The 18,222-nt window shown below is 38.3% G+C and overlaps 3 protein-coding genes across 4 annotated transcripts; 1 reads left to right on the top strand and 2 right to left on the bottom strand.

Annotated features, from left to right (window-relative positions):
- Nucleotides 1–1,103: 1,103 nt before the first annotated feature.
- On the bottom strand, nucleotides 1,104–6,646 carry LOC135653129 (probable 26S proteasome non-ATPase regulatory subunit 3). Of its 2 annotated transcripts, none has more exons than XM_065174652.1 (9): nucleotides 6,511–6,646; nucleotides 6,282–6,391; nucleotides 5,972–6,162; nucleotides 2,893–3,030; nucleotides 2,667–2,803; nucleotides 2,494–2,548; nucleotides 2,314–2,424; nucleotides 1,896–2,135; nucleotides 1,104–1,820 (listed from the first exon to the last, which is right to left on the bottom strand). In XM_065174652.1, the coding sequence occupies exons 2-9, from the start codon at nucleotides 6,361–6,363 to the stop codon at nucleotides 1,308–1,310; spliced, it is 1,467 nt and encodes a 488-aa protein (XP_065030724.1). In that variant the 5' UTR covers nucleotides 6,364–6,391; nucleotides 6,511–6,646; the 3' UTR covers nucleotides 1,104–1,307. The 2 variants fall into 2 exon arrangements, with proteins under 2 accessions (XP_065030724.1, XP_065030725.1); XM_065174653.1 differs by having other exon boundaries at nucleotides 6,282–6,381; nucleotides 6,511–6,627.
- Nucleotides 6,647–11,585: 4,939 nt separating this feature from the next.
- Nucleotides 11,586–15,296, top strand: LOC135653130 (protein CHAPERONE-LIKE PROTEIN OF POR1, chloroplastic-like). Its single transcript, XM_065174654.1, has 3 exons — nucleotides 11,586–11,946; nucleotides 13,101–13,461; nucleotides 15,047–15,296. The coding sequence occupies exons 1-3, from the start codon at nucleotides 11,623–11,625 to the stop codon at nucleotides 15,220–15,222; spliced, it is 861 nt and encodes a 286-aa protein (XP_065030726.1). The 5' UTR covers nucleotides 11,586–11,622; the 3' UTR covers nucleotides 15,223–15,296.
- A 669-nt stretch (nucleotides 15,297–15,965) lies between these two features.
- LOC103970119 (NEP1-interacting protein 2) lies at nucleotides 15,966–17,333 on the bottom strand. Its single transcript, XM_009383770.3, has 5 exons — nucleotides 17,059–17,333; nucleotides 16,774–16,952; nucleotides 16,605–16,688; nucleotides 16,352–16,516; nucleotides 15,966–16,261 (listed from the first exon to the last, which is right to left on the bottom strand). Exons 1-5 carry the CDS (start codon nucleotides 17,228–17,230, stop codon nucleotides 16,139–16,141), a joined length of 723 nt encoding a protein of 240 aa, XP_009382045.2. The 5' UTR covers nucleotides 17,231–17,333; the 3' UTR covers nucleotides 15,966–16,138.
- Between the last annotated feature and the right edge of the window lie 889 nt (nucleotides 17,334–18,222).

Raw genomic sequence — 18,222 nt, forward strand, 5'->3', positions numbered from 1 at the left:
GTTACTTTCGATTAATTGGTTTAAATAGATTAAATTAAAATAAATGATGATTTTTTTCTCCATTCTTTTGTCCATTTGTTGTTGCATACATGTGATCTTATAATTATTCTTTCTAGAATCTCTATTGCAATTATTATAAGATAAAATATTTTTGACAAAAAGGAAAATTATAATGAAACAAAGCCTGTTATGGTTTATACATGCCCCATAGATATGCATCCCACATGATGCTACTGATGCATTTAAAACATTGAAAAATAATAAGATGCTTATATTCCAAAACGGTAATAAATTTTGCATTACTGTACTGAATAGTACGTATTGGTATAATTATTTCCCAAATACGTAGCATTTTGGTTGGAAACTTCATCTATAGGACCTGATGGCATATTCTAGAAGTAGTTTTACTTCTAATGGTTGGAAACGTCGGCACTAATGTGATTTTGATTTCCAATGTCGGATGCATTAGGTAGGTTAATTTTGGTCATGATGTGGACATTAGGTAGGTTGAGCAAACCTCACTTGACCACTCTTCTTCAGTACTGAGTCACCATGATTTATTATGTACGTACAAATGGAGCACCAAAATACGAACTATATAGTTGGCTACTTTAATTTGATTTGATCAAAATGACAAGAAAACACTTAGTGAGATCAACTCAGTTGAAGTGTTGAACTCTTTAGAATAGATGTTTGTCTGCGACACCTTAGTTTGAATGTTAATCCCATGGACAGAAACGAGTTAAAGCAGATGAACGAAATCAAGCAGTCAAACATATTTTCGGCATGCAATTTCTTCGATCATTTCACGCATCACAAAGATGGAAAAAAGGCAAAAAGAAACAACAGTAGGGATATCCACGACAGGAAATAAAATAGCTTTAAGTAGTCTTCAACAAACACTAAAAGATCACATCACCGGATCAACGAGGCTCAAGCTAGTATTTCGAGTTATATCATCATAAATGAGGCTTTAACTACTGGCATCGAGTGCAATTCTACTTGTTACAACCATGAAAACTGACATAATACGACATTGTCCCAATCTCATAATATGACATAATACAGAGGAAGAACCATGCTCGGTGCAAACTAAAAGAAAATAATTACTCCTCTGCAGTCAGAGGCATCATCAAGCACAACTTTAATAAAGGAAATGATGTAATAAATTCAGCATTTTCAAAAGGAATTGACTAGGATCAGTGCAAGACAAAAGCATTTTGAAATAATAAAACAATCTCTTCAAGTAATTCAACTTCTAAAAACAGGTGCACCCAAGGCACTTGAATTACTTTCAAGAGAAATGACTAAAAGTCACCATCATCTTCCTCAGCAATATGCTTAGCAAGCTCCTGCTCTTGCTGTTGCCTCTCCCGCCTCTTTTCTTCACTTTCTTTCTCCTTGTTGGAGTTTGGTGGGAACCTCAGTGCTCTTACAGCTTCATTGTGCATGTTGAGGCAAAAGGCAATCCTGGAATTGAATGCGATTTGAGGTTCATTGGTTGAGTAGACATTCCCAGTTTCCTTAGACACCATCCATCCATTGGCATGATCGATAATTGCATCTACTGCCCCATCTCTAATGGCTTTGGCTACTATGCTCTCTGCGTCAGCCACAGGATTCTCAGAGTCCAATCTCAGTTTTCTAGCTACATCCGCAAGGGAAATCCGAGAGTATGAAATGCTAATGTTGCGGAGTCCAGTCCTTATCACATTGTGGCGTAGTCTGACAATTAGATTGTGGGTCCTATCTGAATTGAAAGTTCCAGAAAATTTATCTGCAACAATTCTAAATAGCTCCAAATCTCCAATCCGCACAGCCTAAAACACAAAAGATAAAACTCTCAATAATTAGGCTTGTGAATCAGTAATGTTTCTCAGTCAGCAAATACTCACATTAGTAAGCTCAAAGTATGGTGTTAAAGCCTTCTTCATGCCTTTCTGCATGAAAACAGTTCTTTCAGGAATCTCACCAAGAAGCAATCGAACAATGACAGCCCACTTGTTGCACTGGATTCGGAAGCCACGTGCAGCAACTGGTGCTTTCCGAGCAGCTTGCAGGAGGCTCTCTTTGGCATCCGTGTATTCCAACTGAATGGTTCTTATTTTTCCAAGGTAGAACAGGTAACGACAGAACTGCAGGAAAACCACAGAAAGCATCCACAGTACGATTATGAGTCTAGAATAATAAATGTTGTCATACAAATACATAAATGTCATAAATATTCTTGAAGGAGAATAATATAAACCCAAGAAGGAAAACAATTTGAATGATGGCCAAAGCTGAGAACATTACGTTCTAAGACATTTTTACCTGCTGATTCGAGTGTGCTTCAAAGCGTGGTAATTTTGACCTCAGCTTCTCTGCCTGATCGTACAAGTTGTAGTGGAGATAATTGCGAAGTAGAAGGTTGAGGAGGGTTTCCTGCAACCAACTGTTTTGCTTAGAGTGTATGAACTTTCAGAGTATATATCCTGTTGCCAACCAACAAACCTGACCCAACTCATCACGCCGTAAGGTCGCCATCCTATGCAATGCAAGAAGGGTCCTGATGGGAAAAAATGAAGCTACAAACCATCAGCATATTCCAAAACTCTGAACAGCCCTATAGATTTCCACCAGATAAGTGTAATTTCATGAGGATATATAAGTTGATTTATACATACCCACGAATTTCAGCAAGATTATTTGTGAGTTCATAGGTGAATGAATAATAGAAGTACAGACGAGCAGCTATAACATCCACAGCTCTTCGGTTCACATTCCTTAAGCGAGCAATGCTAGCAGAAGAACATGCTTTAGCCTGGTCCACATAAGGTTCAAAAAATCAACAAAAATCATCTATGCAATTTCAACAAGGAATTGAAGGGAACAACGATGCAAAAAAATCACCTCATCATATCTCTTTTGGTCAATCAGAAATATGAGAACAAGCAAGTAACAGTAAATTTCAAGCTCTGGTATAGAATGCTTGGCAGGACCTTGAACTGCTGATGCTGCTGTGTCCACATCCATTTCATGCTCATCGGTCTTTAAAGAGAAAAAAAAAAACAACCTAAATTAGTCAAACTTTCAAGATGCACAAAGTGATCACTGACCTCTGCCTTGAAGCATCATGAACGAAATCCATGCATAATGAAGAACATCTATCTAGCACAACCTCTATAAAAGGAGATAAAAGCGTATCAATAATTTCTGACAATTTTTTAATCATTTTCAATATTCTTTACTTTTGAAAGAAATGAAGGTGCTATCTACTTCAATGAAGTAAAAACTTTGCAGATCAAGCATCATTTAACATCACAAACAAATGTTTCCAGAGATCACATTTCCAAATCAACAGTAAGCATTTTCAGAAGTGCAGCTTTGATGTTCATGCATTCAAAGGTTCCTGCAGCTTTAAATAATGTTCATGCACCAAAAAAAGAAGTGCTCTACTGCAGTACAATTATAAGTTTATCATAGTATAATTTGCTTGCTAGAATGCATAAGGATAAGAAACTGCCAAGGTTTAGTTGAAGATGACTTCATTTGTTAATACAACATCTAATTTGGCGACAAAACTAAAAGGGTTCTTCCTACGAACCAAAACTATGACCAATAGATGTTGAGTAAAGTTTTAACTCAAAAGGGAAATACATAAGACCAAATTTATTTGAATAAAGGTTCAACTCAAGAGACATACTCATTAATGACCTACGGACATTGAATTTAGCCCTGATGAGCAACATATAATGCCAAACATTTTTTTAGAAATAAAAAACAATCAGATTCAACATTATGCAACAGCTAAATAGTGCAGCCCATCATATCTGTAATGCAGCTTTCGTTGCAACTAATACTAACAAGAACAGAAACAATGACAACCTTATAATTTTTATCAAGGCTCATTTAATGCACTCCTCATCAAACTTGTTAACACAAAAACCATAATGCTTAATCACAAGTTAATTATAGTACACATTAAGCCCTTGTAGACCAACTTAAGTATTCTCCCACTTTTGATGTCAGGTATTACAATCTTCAAACAACTTGTCATACTTGTCAAGGACTAATATAGCCCAGAATCAAATCCCAACATAGTGCACAAGATCCATGATATGTCTTTAGCCCCATCCACAAGCAACCTTTTGCTACATGGATCCCTCACCATTTCCAAATTTTCAATACTAGACTAGCTCTGATACTACTTGTTAGAACCTAACCTGATAGATAATTGACTCATTAACTTGTTAAGTCTAAACGACCTCAAAATGATTAAGCTCAAATTAACAGTAATACACTCATCAATCTCTTTTAAATCTTCTTACATGACATTGCAACGAGAGAAATATTAATAGGTCATACATCTGATCTCAAACTTGCTTTCAAGCTTATTATTAAGAAACCATCCAAACAAGGACCTACTGATTGTTTCTTCTCATATTATGTACCCAAGTCATTTTCCCTAGAATTTACATGTTGTATGTCAATTGCCATGCCCAGTTGTCTGCATCATGACTAATTGATATAAAATGATCTAAACATTGTAGCCAAAGTTAAAGGCATCACATAAGAATTAAATTAAAACACAAACATTTTTTAAGGAAAAAACAAAATGTGGGAATGGTTTGAAATATATATACATATATATATGTTCCAAGTAACTTCCAAATAGCTAAAACAATTTGATGGGAAACACGAGCAAAATAACTCTGGAGAAAAGTAGACTCAAGCAATCAAAATTGGGTTAAAAATGATATCTGTCTCCTGGAAACTAAGAAAAATATACATTGACTTTAAGTGAAAAATAGGTGAAAGAAGGAACATATGAAGGCACCAATCAAGCTGATACATGGCCTAAAAGTGAAATTTGTGGTTCACAATTACTTATATTACACACTCAGTATGTCTAACCTTCTGTATCATGGTTTGCTGCAAAATTGAATCAGGATAAGATTTCACATAAACAATATCAAATGGGCTTTCACATAGGAAAATTCTGGTTCTAATGACCAGAATTGTTAAAATAATGATAGAAAATGACCAAATTTGATAGAGTCAAACCAAATCAACTGGTTAAGTGTGAATTACCTAGAGAAGGCCTATCCTGGTTGATGTTTAAAGGGATCAATTCAAATCAACATGGAAGGACTTAACAAGATGAAAATTGATGCAGAAGAAGAAAGACTTTTAGATTTAATAATATTAAGCGTAGATTTTTTGTAATCGATCAACTTGAAACCAATCATGATTTCCACCATTAAGGTCATTACCTCTTGAGTCTGAGACCTACTTGGATAATAATAGGCCTTCACACCTGAAAGTCCTATATCAAGATCAGCCTACACAGAACTTGAATTGTGAAACAGTAAACCAGGTATCATGTCTAGTTGGTCAAGTTTTAAGGAATTTGTTCCTCATCAGGTCCAGGTGTTTTCTCCATATTCGGCATTTAAAGGCAATCCACAGCCACATCACACAGGTTCTAGCTGAGAATAGTCCAAATCAACTAAGATTTGCATCGAGTTAGCTATAGTTGGCAACGTCAATGATGTTATGAATTACTAACTATAACTTAAGAACTCTTCTCCATCCAACTTCCAAATCCAAATTACAAGCTCCAAACATCAAGAGTCCTCAATAACCAAAAACCATCCCACTTATTCTACTGTGATATATCATGCACCATTCCATAAGAAGGCCAACAACCGTTCAACATCCAACATGCAGTAGAATTTATGTTTTTCATCAAACACTAGCACATAATCTAGCATGATGCTTCTGATAAATGTCAATGACTGAAAAATGTCATTTTTGCGCCCAATTAGATTTTTGCTGCTAGCATACACAAGCAAAAACCAGTGATCTTACAATCTTAAACAGAATATTTTAACAGCCAAAGTGGATCTCCGCAACCAATACTTCGCTGCAATAATACACTGTAACATGAAGATCATTTATGCAAAGAGTAAAAACCAAGAAAAAATACCTTGGGAAGATAGGAGGAAAGCTTAGCAAGCACCTCGGAGCCTGGGGTGAGGACATGGCCAAGAAACGCGTATATCACGGATGCCCTGAGCTTTCGGCGGAGCATCATCGTGAGGCGCACCGCACGAACGATCCGGCGCACCTCCTTGGCCTGAGCGCCAGTCTCAATCAGGGATGCGATCTCCTTCAAATCTGAACCCATCTCACACCACAAAATCACAATCTTTTCAGAAAAACAAAGAACGCGAACAAACTGCATGGAATTCAATGAAAGATCTCTCTCTTTTTATCTTTCCAGTCAGCATTCGCACGTTGTAGAGTAGAAGGGACGGCGGCGGAGGACACGGAATTGGAGAGCGCCTGGACCTCCTTCATCTCCACATCGGCAGTCATCTTTCCTCCTTAGCACAGCTTTCAAAAACTGCCAAATATCAGAAAAAGAATAGTAGTAAAAAACAAAAGATGAAAGATAGATCAGAGATCAGAGTGACAGAGAAAAGCGCAGAAGCGAAGCGGGACAAGGGATCGAGAAAATCTCACGATAATGTGAAGAGGACGACACTGGGAGCTTAGGGTTAGGTCACCGGTCGTTGCTTTCTTCGCAAGGAAATCAAAGTCGGGTATTCTCCCTCTGTCATCTTCGTTATAGATTTACTTGTGCTCTTGAACTATGTTGTGGTCGGTCCAACATCGATCGGGTTAACATGAACGCCCACAGCAAAAGTTTGGACTCCGGTTTGGTTGGGTTTAACCAGAACAATCAACAGGATTTGTTACACGAATCATGAAGCAACAGGTGGTGGGCTGAGATGAGGCCCGAATCTTGAAGCATAACCAAGTCCAGCGGACAATGGTACGCGCTACAGAGTTATGTTTCCAATTTTGAAATTCCACCAGAGAGAATCCACACACTAAGATAAGTTACACGAATTATAAAGCGAGTCCGGGAAAGATCCGAACGTTAAAGGAACTATTAAGCTCTCCCCAACGGCCCGAGCACTGTTTAATCTCTCCAACCATATCCCCTGGCCGTTGCATCACCTTTCGCTCTCTTCCTCCATTTCGATCTTTTCCTCCCCTCGTCGACCATCCCACGGAGGCCTCCGAGGCTGCTGTGATCAGACCCTCCTCCGACGATCGGCGATGGAGGAGTCTCCGCGACCTCGTCGACTCCAATCCCGAGAACCGGGAGGCCGAGATTCAGCCTTCCGCTTCCTCTCGCGTTTGGAATCGGATCTTCCCGAATTTCTGTTCTTTGTTCCTATAATCCAATCTTTTGAGCTAAGAGAAAGAGTAAAGTATCCCTTCCTTGTTGATTCTCTGCAGTGAAGGATGGAATCGGAGCGTCGAAAGAGGTTGAGGGAAGGTTCGCAGCTTCTGATACGAGGGTTCGACTCCATCTCTTCCTGTTTGTCCCATCTTTCCAGCACTCTAACGACCACGCTGCAGGTAAATTATGAATATTGCGTTTCTGGGAGGAATCGTTCTTCAGATGGAAATTCTATCATTTTCCCGATCTTTTTTACGTTCTTTGGCGTTAAATTTCTTACAGAAGAATACTTGTATGCTATTTAACAATTGATACTCTTTAAAATATCTTACTGATTTGACATTCCGTTATATCTTTTTCTTCTGCTCCACTTGCAATTGGTGTTAATCCTCTCAACATATACATCGAGTTTTCCACCATTCAGCATTTTTCTCAACTCGAAAATTCGTTACATTCCCTCTTCTTCCTGTTCGAGTAGGTTTGTTGTTGATACATGAATAGTACTAGTATGTATTATTTATGTCATTCTTTAAAGTATCCCTTCCTTGTTGATTCTCTGCAGTGAAGGATGGAATCGGAGCGTCGAAAGAGGTTGAGGGAAGGTTCGCAGCTTCTGATACGAGGGTTCGACTCCATCTCTTCCTGTTTGTCCCATCTTTCCAGCACTCTAACGACCACGCTGCAGGTAAATTATGAATATTGCGTTTCTGGGAGGAATCGTTCTTCAGATGGAAATTCTATCATTTTCCCGATCTTTTTTACGTTCTTTGGCGTTAAATTTCTTACAGAAGAATACTTGTATGCTATTTAACAATTGATACTCTTTAAAATATCTTACTGATTTGACATTCCGTTATATCTTTTTCTTCTGCTCCACTTGCAATTGGTGTTAATCCTCTCAACATATACATCGAGTTTTCCACCATTCAGCATTTTTCTCAACTCGAAAATTCGTTACATTCCCTCTTCTTCCTGTTCGAGTAGGTTTGTTGTTGATACATGAATAGTACTAGTATGTATTATTTAGACTTTCATGATTCCTTAGTACTACTATGTCATTCTTTAAAAGTACTCATTCTTTATGCAAGACCATTTAACTCCAATTTAATCATGAGTCAATCTTAGTTTCTTCGTCAAATATTTTATCAAGATAAGATATATATGCCTCGAAACTCTTTTCGATTTTGGCATCATGCAAGATGAGTCTACTCCATGAGAATGAAAAACCCATGAAATGACATTATCTCACTCGTCTCTACAAGAATTTATGTCTTTGACCTCTGTCGAACGAAAGTTTCATATCTCTGCTCCATGTTTCATCTTCTATGTTAACTTTATTTATATGACTTAGACATTTCATTAAGTTCCACCCAAGTTGCTTTACTTTTTGATTTGCATTGAGTTGATGGTGGCTCTCGCGACTACCATTCCATGGGTTAGCCTTTTATTAAGTTTGATCTCTATATTGACTCTAAGTATGTTTTCGTTTGGTGTTGTCTTAGGTTGCTCCGTTACTTGATCTTATTATCTCATACAAGATCATGCGATAACTCTTCAATGCTCGCTTGATCTGTTGAGCTTTCTGGAGTTATTATCTTGAGATATCCTTCCTCAGCATATGCGAATCGTTGCACATGATTCTCCCTCTAGAGAACCATAATTTATCTCTCCTGGATATATATTTCATTGGATTAACATTTCTCTTTTCATCCTCCCTTTGAAAGTTTCAGATACCATGATTCCTTTATATTATTTCATCTTGTTAAAAGAACTATGCATTATTCCGCCCCCATAAATGTATTTACTATATCGTGACTCTTCACTAATACAACAACCCCCAACCCCCCCCCCCCCCAATATATTGTCTTGAGATACCCCTCCTCAATATATGCAAATCGTTGCATATGATTATCCCTTCCTCCTCAATATATGCAAATCGTTGCATATGATTATCCCTCTAAGATATGATTATCCCTCTAAAGAACCTCAACTTATCTCTCTTGGATATATATTACATTGGATTAACATTTCTCATTGCATCCTTCCTTTGAAAGTTTAAGATATCACCATCTCTTTATACTACTTCGCCTTGCTCCCACAATTGCACTTACTATATTGTTACTCTTCACTAATACAGTAACCCCCATCCTTCCATTGCATTCCTCGAAACTTAGTAATATGTTGAACTTGTTATACATTTTAGCCTCCTATGGATGTATCTTTCCTATACCGAGGAGAAAGTTTTAATATTCTATGACGCTAAGTTTCGATCACGTTGGGATATCAATTGATAGTCCATCATTCACATACAAGCCTTTACATGAGTACCGAATCCTTTGAGTTAATAATTCCTCTCACATTTGTAAGCTTTGTACAACTCATTTAATTGTTGAGCAACTCATCCTATCTTTCATAGTCTCATGCCTTAAGCACAATTAAGTTTGGTTATCAACGTTGAGTTGTAGCTTGAACTCAACCATCCTAATCTTTGTGTGCTATACGTTTTTCCTAGCTTACTTGTCTTTGTGATGCCTCTCATGTGAAGGATTAATTATTTCTCTGAATGTCAATCTTGGATATTCACTCATTTAAATGATTGGCTACCCTCAATGTAGTCCTGCTAGATTTTCTGTGTTTACATACTAAGTATTTCTATGTGTGTTTGTCCTACTCTGATATTATTTATTACGGATTTAACTAGTTTTATCTAAGTCATGTAACACCATTATGCATCTGTTTGTAAATAGTCAATCTTCATGCTTATAGTCTTGTGCTCATACGTAGTAGATATGTAGATTTCTTTGTATGATAAGAGATCCTGTCCACTAGTTTACTGAATACATCATTTTATGATGCATGAGTGATCAAAACATGAGAGAGAGAGAGAGAGAGAGAGAGAGAGAGAGAGAACGGCAAAGGGAAGGGGTGGACAACGGAGACGCGATCGGGGTAGTGCAGCAACGCCTGCTTGAGAGGAGGCCAGGAGTCTCTGCTGTCGGGGCACAAAGGGTCGAAGAAGGCCTCCACCACCACCGACTGGCCCCATACAGGAGCTCCGTTGCATGCGAACCCATCAATCTTGGCTGGGATTGGCACCTGTGCTTCAACCTTCACATCGGAGAACAAGGAGCCAAGAAGGAAGAGAAAGCACCCCCATTGTTCGAGCAGCAGCACCAACCTTCCCCATGTCTGTCTCCCTTTGCTCTACTTCGATCTCTTTGTTGGTGGTGGAAGGCAGAACACTCCTTTTATATATATATATATATATATATGGAGGAGAAAATTGAGAGCAAGGGAATGCTCAACAACTAGAAAAAGTCCATTTCTGACGTCCCTTTTGATCCATTTCTTTAGGATAAGATATTGATGTTTGGATCTCTTCAACTTATATATTTCGGTGAACTCAACAACTCTATTTGAGTTTGATTTTAAAGATAGATATTAACACACATGATCTGAGTTGTATTATTTTTTCGCTAAAAAAAAGAAATTTACTCCCTTCCAGTATTCAACAAAGTTCATCTGAGAGGAGCAGAAATGTATGTTCTTTGTACTATACCAAAAACCAATAGCTTGTGGATCTTCGAAATCACATATTCCAAAGTTGAGGCTGAGACGCTTTGGAGCTCATGGATCATTAAAAGCCAGTGGAGAGGAAAAACAAAACAACATGTAAATGTCACTTGTGTTTTCTAATTTAAAAAGCACTTCAACCGAAAATACAGTGGTGATACGTCCGTCCAAAGTGACGGGTTTGTTATTCTAAGCCTAATTATACGATATTATTAGTATCATGATTTTTTACTTAAAAAATTTATATTAAGATACTTATAGTTCTAAAAATAAAATAAATAATTATATTTATCCTAATATCATTAGTTTTATTAACATGATCGATAAAAAATATGAATAAAAAGATAATTTTAATATTTTTTTTAGTTTTAATAATTATATTAATAAAAAAATAATTTTAATAAAATAAAATTATTAGAATTATCTTTTTGTTCATTATTTTTATATCGATCTGATATCGTGTTATATTTTTGTTGTAGTTGATAATATTATAACAAATGAGATTATTTATTTAATTTTTAATACTATAAGGATCATAATATAATTTTTTAAAAATATAAAGATCGTAATGTTAATATGATAATATGTAATTAGCGACGATTCGGATAGGATGTGGTGGAGCTTTTGAAAACAAAGAACAAAAACAAACAGGGGTTTTGTTTTTAACACCATCTAAGCGTTGCCCTTTTAGAAACAAAGAAACAAAAACAAAAACACGCGAGAGGGCCCACAAATTAATGATCTCTTGTTCTCTAAAGATTAACAATAGAAACTACTGACTGAGAAAGAGGGTGCGAGAAGACGAGAGAATGGCAGCCGCTCTTTCTCTCAATGGTCCTGTCCTCTGCGGCAACCCATCGCCGAAGGGACCCGTGGCCGCGCGCAGGGCCGCGCGGCGGTGGCGGCGCAGCCGGTGGTGGGGGCCGGTGACCCTACCCCACCGGAGCTGCCCGGTTCGCCGGCCGCCATCGGCTGGTTCGAGACCCGACGACTCTTCGGCCCCGTACGAGATGACGGTCGAGAGAGCGCTCAAGCTCCTCGGCGTGTCGGAAGGCGCCTCCTTCGACGACATCCTCCGCGCCAAGAACGCCGTTCTCACGTTGTGCAAGGACGACATGGAAGCCGCCGCTCAGGTTGGGTGCTCTCTCGTGCAAGGACGACATGGAATTTGATATCGGTGACAATTTAATGCAGAGGATAATGTGACGAGAAATTATTTATGTTCAAGGAAGAGGGTAGATTTGGTCATGGCAAAACATTTTGCTTGTTAGGGTGGATTGGAGGCATAAATGGATTCCATTAGTCTCTCGATCGGTGGTAGATGACAATTTAGACAATTCCTTGCATTTATAGTTTTCCTATTAGCTTCTAGTCGTGGGTATGATCTACTTCATTGATTTACATGTTTCTTTGTAGGGTTTAAAAGGCTTAAGTGACGAGAAATTATTCATGTTCAAGGAAGAGGGTAGATTTGGTCATGGCGAAACAGTTTGCTTGTTAGGGTGGATTGGAGGCATAAATGGATTCCATTAGTCTCTCGATCGGTGGTAGATGACAATTTAGACAATTCCTTGCATTTATAGTTTTCCTATTAGCTTCTAGTCGTGGGTATGATCTACTTCATTGATTTACATGTTTCTTTGTAGGGTTTAAAAGGCTTAAGTGACGAGAAATTATTCATGTTCAAGGAAGAGGGTAGATTTGGTCATGGCGAAACAGTTTGCTTGTTAGGGTGGATTAGACCCATAAATGGATTCCATTAGTCTCTTGGTCGGTGGTAGATGACAATTTAGACAATTCCATGGATTTATAGTTTGCCTATTAGCTTCTAGTTGTAGGTATGATCGACTTCGTTGATTTACATGTTTCTTTGTAGGGTTTAAAAGGCTTAAGTGACGAGAAATGATTTATGTTCAAGGAAGAGGGTAGATTTGGTCATGGCGAAACAGTTTGCTTGTTAGGGTGGACTGGACCCATAAATGGATTCCATTAGTCTCTTGGTCTGTGGTAGATTACAATTTAGACAATTCCTTGCATTTATAGTTTTCCTATTAGCTCCTAGTTGTGGGTATGACCGACTTCATTGATTTATATGATTGGCTTTTTTCATCTGCATGTCATTGATCCAATGGAGAACCTTAAGAGTACTTTTACCTTAATTCCATAACAGAAGCTTAATCCTACAGAATGACAGTTGCACTTTAAGGTTTCATTGCAAATGATCCTGCACTTTTGTTCCTATGCCAATTGGTTTTCTCCTGAAGTCATGTTATTTACTATGTTTCAGGTGGAAGCTGCATATGACATGTTGCTTATGCAGAGGTTGTCACAACGAAGAGCTGGCAAAGTTGCAAATGGTAACATCAGATATGCCGATATTAGACCTAAAAGAAGTACAGGAACAAGTGCTTTGCCAGAGTGGCTTCAGAAGACAGTCAAGAACATTCCTGTCTCTGTTGAATCTCCATCTACCAACAGTTTGGGCATACAGGCAGGTGTTTATGGGGCTTTGATGGTCCTCACATTTGTTAGTGGCTCCTCTCCTTCTTCAGCAGGGCCATATACCGGAGCTGATGTTCCTGGGCTAATATTAGCTACAAGTTTTGGAGCTTCCTTGTACTTTTTGTCAAAGAAGAGAATCAACCTTGGTAAGTAGCTGCTATATTCTGATTGTCCTATTTTATTTTAGTTAAGTGTCATGTTACATGTTTCTTACTAAGAAGAACAGACAGACATGGGACACGAACATGACACAATATGGACATGGCAACACGCTAATTTTTTTTTTCAATAGGAGATAGACATGACAAGGGCACATGTATTTTTTAATATATATGTGTATATAATATTCAATTAACATAAGTTTTATAGTATTTATATTTAAATTTTATAAACTCAACAATGTGAATAAATAAATATCATTATCATATAAGTTAAAACAATTAAAATTTTCTAAATTTACATATCCAAAATAAAAATTGAGTACGTCAAATAATATTTAACAATATTTAGATATAATTGATATATGTTTCCTTGTGACAGACAATCTCCATATTTTTTTTTCTTACATGTGAGGGCCTTGCGAGCGCAAAGTCGCACGCGAGTGTCCAACACATGTCAGACATAGACATGGACACGTCCACCAAAAGGACGTGTTCGTGCTTCTTAGGTTTCCAATGCAAAGAAACCATCTGGATAATGTTGCTTAAGATTTATGAGGATTATAGGAGTAAAGCCTTGAAGTGTAAGTGTCTCAAAGCCAGTAGAATGAAAGTGTGCATTATTGTTATCATATTTAGGAATAGGAGCTTAGGTATAATGGACAAAGACACAAAGGGCTTTGTTTATCTATATAAGACCTGTCACGCAAGATATTGGAGAGAATATCTTGACACGTACATAATGATAAGGGAGATGGATGGTCATCTTAAATTCTTCATGAGTGGCAGGCTGTAGATGCTCCTAGGAACAGAATAATAAACTATTGCAGCCAGAAGGTCCACTGTTGAATGAGGGCCCTAAGAAACAAGATGAACGTTACAGAAATGAGGATATGATGATGGATATTTGGTGATTTTAAGATGAAAGTCTAATAATCTATGAAGCTAACGAAATTTAGCTTATTTAGGAAAGTGATGAATTGCCGTGGAAAGGCAAGGAGGGTAAATTGGGATAAGTGTAAAAGGATTAAAATGGTTTTGATTGATTTGGAAAGTACATGTTTTCAATTGAATCATGACAGTTATGGTTTTGCAGCCAACTAAATATTCTGTATGTGCCATTCATTATAAAATGGTTCTAGATCAATAGTAGAACAAAGAACTCGCCATCTAGCAAAAATTTGGTTACATTTAGTTTACTCCGGCGAATATAAAGCAGACTGCATTAGCAAACCTTCAAGATACACTAAAACCATGTAATAGGTGGATGCTTAGGATGCAACCTTTTATCCATGGTGATTTTCCTCTCTGTTAGATAGGTTGCCAATGCATTTGAAAATTTAAATCATGCTGGTCTTATGTTTATTGTTCGCCAACATATTTCTTTTTTCCATTTCTAAATGCAAAGTAACTTGTAATAATGTATTACCTACCGAACCTCGTAGAAGGCTTTGGTTATCCAGGTGATGCCACTGATTATGTCGTTATACGCCTTTGTCAGCTTCTCATGGCAATTTTAAAGCTGCTGCATCTTCTGAATCTAGAAATGAGGTTTATGAAATTTGTGTTGCAGGAAAAGCAGCGGTAATCACTATCGGGGGCCTTGTGGTGGGTGCGGTAATTGGATCAGCAGCGGAACAATGGTTGCAGGTCGATATAGTTCCTTTTTACGGCATTCATTCACCAGCTGTGATCGTGACCGAATTCATTCTCTTCTCACAGTTGTTGGTATCTCTGTATCTAAGGTAGGTGCAAAAGATGCTTTTGTGCTTTGTGATATATGAATTTATGAATCAACGATCAAATGGCACTTGATAATTCAATCTGCCTTGCACAATTTTGCTGAGTTTTTATTCTCCTTTTTATTTTATTTTTTTTTATTCATGACAAATGATTATTATACATCAATGATGATTATTGAAGATATTCAAAAAAGAATTGGAGTGGTTGTATCATATAGAAGACTTGTTTTGCATAAGAGATTGTACTTAACCAAGTTTATGGTGATTTAAATTAGTCATATATTGATATAATTTTAGTTAATATAATTAAAGATCCATAACTACTAGACTCATGTGGAAATAGAAATAACATCGTAAAATCATTTTCAAAGATTTTTTTAGACTTTCGAAGCTTGCCTTGATTTGTTTTTGGGTATTAATGTTGCTCATCTATTGGGTTAGTATTTTGTTGCATTGATGATGATTATAACTATTGATGATGGTATTAAATCATTTTTAATTACATATGTTGTAATGGAAATTTAAAGTAAAAAATTTATTGGAGTGGTTTTTTGAAACAAATCAACTAAATGAGCTATGATTAATTCTTCCACCTTTAATATCTATAGTCAATTCGCTCCATCGTGATGTTTTTATCTACTTGTCTGAGACTACTTACTATCAAGTCTCCTAAAAACCTTCTAAATCTACGAGTTATCTGCTTCAGGAATCCAATCTTTGTTCCTGACAAGATCGAGAAGAGGGAATCACTGTCCAAAATGAACTAATATATCTCGTAAAATGAGTAGAGACACAAATCACAATCCACAAGGATGTGTGACAACAAAACGTAAGTAACAATACGCAGAAGAACCGTGGAGTATCGATATACTACTACTGATACATCTCACTCGAGTCTAGGAATTTACAGAGGGAAAGGAAACCTAGATATCCCTTCTGCAAAGCGGACATGATCCATGCCTGATGAGCCAAGCATCGATGCACGGCAAATGGAACATGTGGTGACAATGGGGTAATCTCCTCACTGTTTCTCCAACTTGCAAGTCCTGAAACCAAAATGTCAATGATCATTCAACCCATTGGCCGGATTGCAACACACATCTCTGAAAGAAGCTGCATCGACGGGAAACACTAACCTGTAGGCACACCGAGCAGCAGAGACTCTCCCCTGCAGCTTCAAGATTCTCGGCGGTGATGTTGGTCTTTGGGAGATTCTCCACCGTATCCATCGCCAGTCCTCCGGTACTATCGGTCGCAAAAAGATCGAAATTCTCTATGGAAGGTAGATCGGCAGCACTCATCTGCACTCGAGCAACATCGAAGAACGAGATTAGTATCCATCGACATGGTCAGCTTCTGGATTGCTGCAGCACGGTGAGGAGCAGGTACCTGACTCTGTACTGCGCTCTGCATCGCTGGGTCGACCTTTTCCCGGACAATTCTTCCGCTCAAGAGGCTACAGAGTATGTCGATCTGCAAAAGACCCGGTCCGGTCAGTTGACGTGATGATTCGATGGTTCTACGACAAACCTCTTCCGTAAAAGAACTCGAGACTCACCACATAGAGAAGGCTCCAAATTCCGGACTCCCTGGAGTTCCACAGATCGAGAGATGATTCGACAGCTTCGATAGCGAAAACCGCCCCGGAGATAGCTCCGATTCCAGCTCCTCGCAGCAAGCCGCTCTCGGTGGCTAGGCCGATGAGAGCTCCTGTGATCGCCCCTACCAGCGAACCAACTGCACACGCCATGAAGCCGAATTAAAAGATCTAAGACTTGGTATGAGTAGATCATGCGATGTTGAGGTTGAGCATACGAAGAAGCGTAGGAAAAAAAATACCAACCTGCTGCAAAGACACAGGTGAGGGTGGCACAGATGACCCTTTCGATTATTTTAGAGGCCGTACCCCGGTTGCTTCTGCTCTGACTCCCTCGCCTGGCAGGGGAAGAAGGAGACGAAGAAGAGAAGGAAGAAGATCGAAAGGATGAAGAAGGAGACCGAGAGAAGACATCCATGGCGTCCCGTTGCAGAGCAGCTCCCGAGGGATCTTGTGATATAGTGGTGGTGATAGGGAGGGGATGCTTAACGACTAAGAGAAAGAAGAGGAGGGAGGGGAAGGAGAGGAAGGGAGGAGGAAAAAGGCGAGTCGAGCAATTAATGTTGTGACGTGTTCGTCGTTGACTGTGTCGACCGTCCCGTTGCCTGCCGCTGTGCGAGTCGTAGTCGTCGTTTCTCAGACGCACCGAGTTGGTCAAACCACGCTTCCGAGTTGGACTTTCATCACAGTTTTTGAATGAATCAAGGAATGCAACGCGATCCTAAATTTTACTATTACAATTAAATTTTGACATCGAATTCGATTATTGGGCTCGGATGGGCCTCAAAGCCCGACAAACTGCGGCCCGAGCCCTTTTCTACAGCGAGGTAGGTGGCATAAGGGCATTAGGGGAATTACAACTTGTGGATCATAAAGGGATTTCTGATGACCATGTGTGTAGTAACTTAGAGACAACTTAGATACCATACGTGCTTTATATCTAGCAATCAATCCATCTTAATTTCATTTACTCTAAAAGATTCGCTTACATTCAAATATTTTGTATAGGGTTGGATGGTGTAAGAATTCATATGACACTATAAAGTAAAGCATCATATTTATCACGGATGACTTTATATCAATGAGAGGATTTTTGAGCTTAGATGTTATTTATGAGTTCTATAGGCTCAAGTAAATAACTAGTGGAGATGTGGATATCAAGGATGTAACATGATTTATATATTATTTTTGGAGCATATTATTTAAGCTCGGTGGGATGATTAGATTGTATTGATAATATGTGAGTTTATGATAAATTAGTGATATATACTTGATTAGGTTGATACACAATGGTGTCTCTTTGACTGTGGAGAATACAAGGGCATCACTTATGGTACGAAGGATGTAGCTGCAATTGATGATGCAGAGTGGTTTAGTGAATAGGTGAATGGGAGAGTCATATAGTAGCAA

This window comes from Musa acuminata, chromosome BXJ3-11, assembly GCF_036884655.1.
Source record: "Musa acuminata AAA Group cultivar baxijiao chromosome BXJ3-11, Cavendish_Baxijiao_AAA, whole genome shotgun sequence".
NCBI lineage: Eukaryota > Viridiplantae > Streptophyta > Magnoliopsida > Zingiberales > Musaceae > Musa > Musa acuminata.

What these genes read in the sequence shown, in the direction of transcription:
- LOC135653130 (XM_065174654.1), top strand. Translation starts at nt 11,623, where the DNA reads ATGGCAGCCGCTCTTTCTCTCAATGGTCCTGTCCTCTGCGGCAACCCA. An exon ending in ACATGGAAGCCGCCGCTCAG is followed by an intron (nt 11,947 to 13,100) that starts GTTGGGTGCTCT and finishes ACTATGTTTCAG; the next exon opens with GTGGAAGCTGCATATGACAT. An exon ending in AAAGAAGAGAATCAACCTTG is followed by an intron (nt 13,462 to 15,046) that starts GTAAGTAGCTGC and finishes TTTGTGTTGCAG; the next exon opens with GAAAAGCAGCGGTAATCACT.
- LOC135653129 (XM_065174652.1), bottom strand. Translation starts at nt 6,363, where the DNA reads ATGACTGCCGATGTGGAGATGAAGGAGGTCCAGGCGCTCTCCAATTCC. An exon ending in CGTCCCTTCTACTCTACAAC is followed by an intron (nt 6,163 to 6,281) that starts GTGCGAATGCTG and finishes AGATGGGTTCAG; the next exon opens with ATTTGAAGGAGATCGCATCC. An exon ending in TTTCCTCCTATCTTCCCAAG is followed by an intron (nt 3,031 to 5,971) that starts GTATTTTTTCTT and finishes TTCTCTTTAAAG; the next exon opens with ACCGATGAGCATGAAATGGA.
- LOC103970119 (XM_009383770.3), bottom strand. Translation starts at nt 17,230, where the DNA reads ATGGATGTCTTCTCTCGGTCTCCTTCTTCATCCTTTCGATCTTCTTCC. An exon ending in TTTGGAGCCTTCTCTATGTG is followed by an intron (nt 16,689 to 16,773) that starts GTGAGTCTCGAG and finishes GGTCTTTTGCAG; the next exon opens with ATCGACATACTCTGTAGCCT. An exon ending in GCTGCTCGGTGTGCCTACAG is followed by an intron (nt 16,262 to 16,351) that starts GTTAGTGTTTCC and finishes TTTTGGTTTCAG; the next exon opens with GACTTGCAAGTTGGAGAAAC.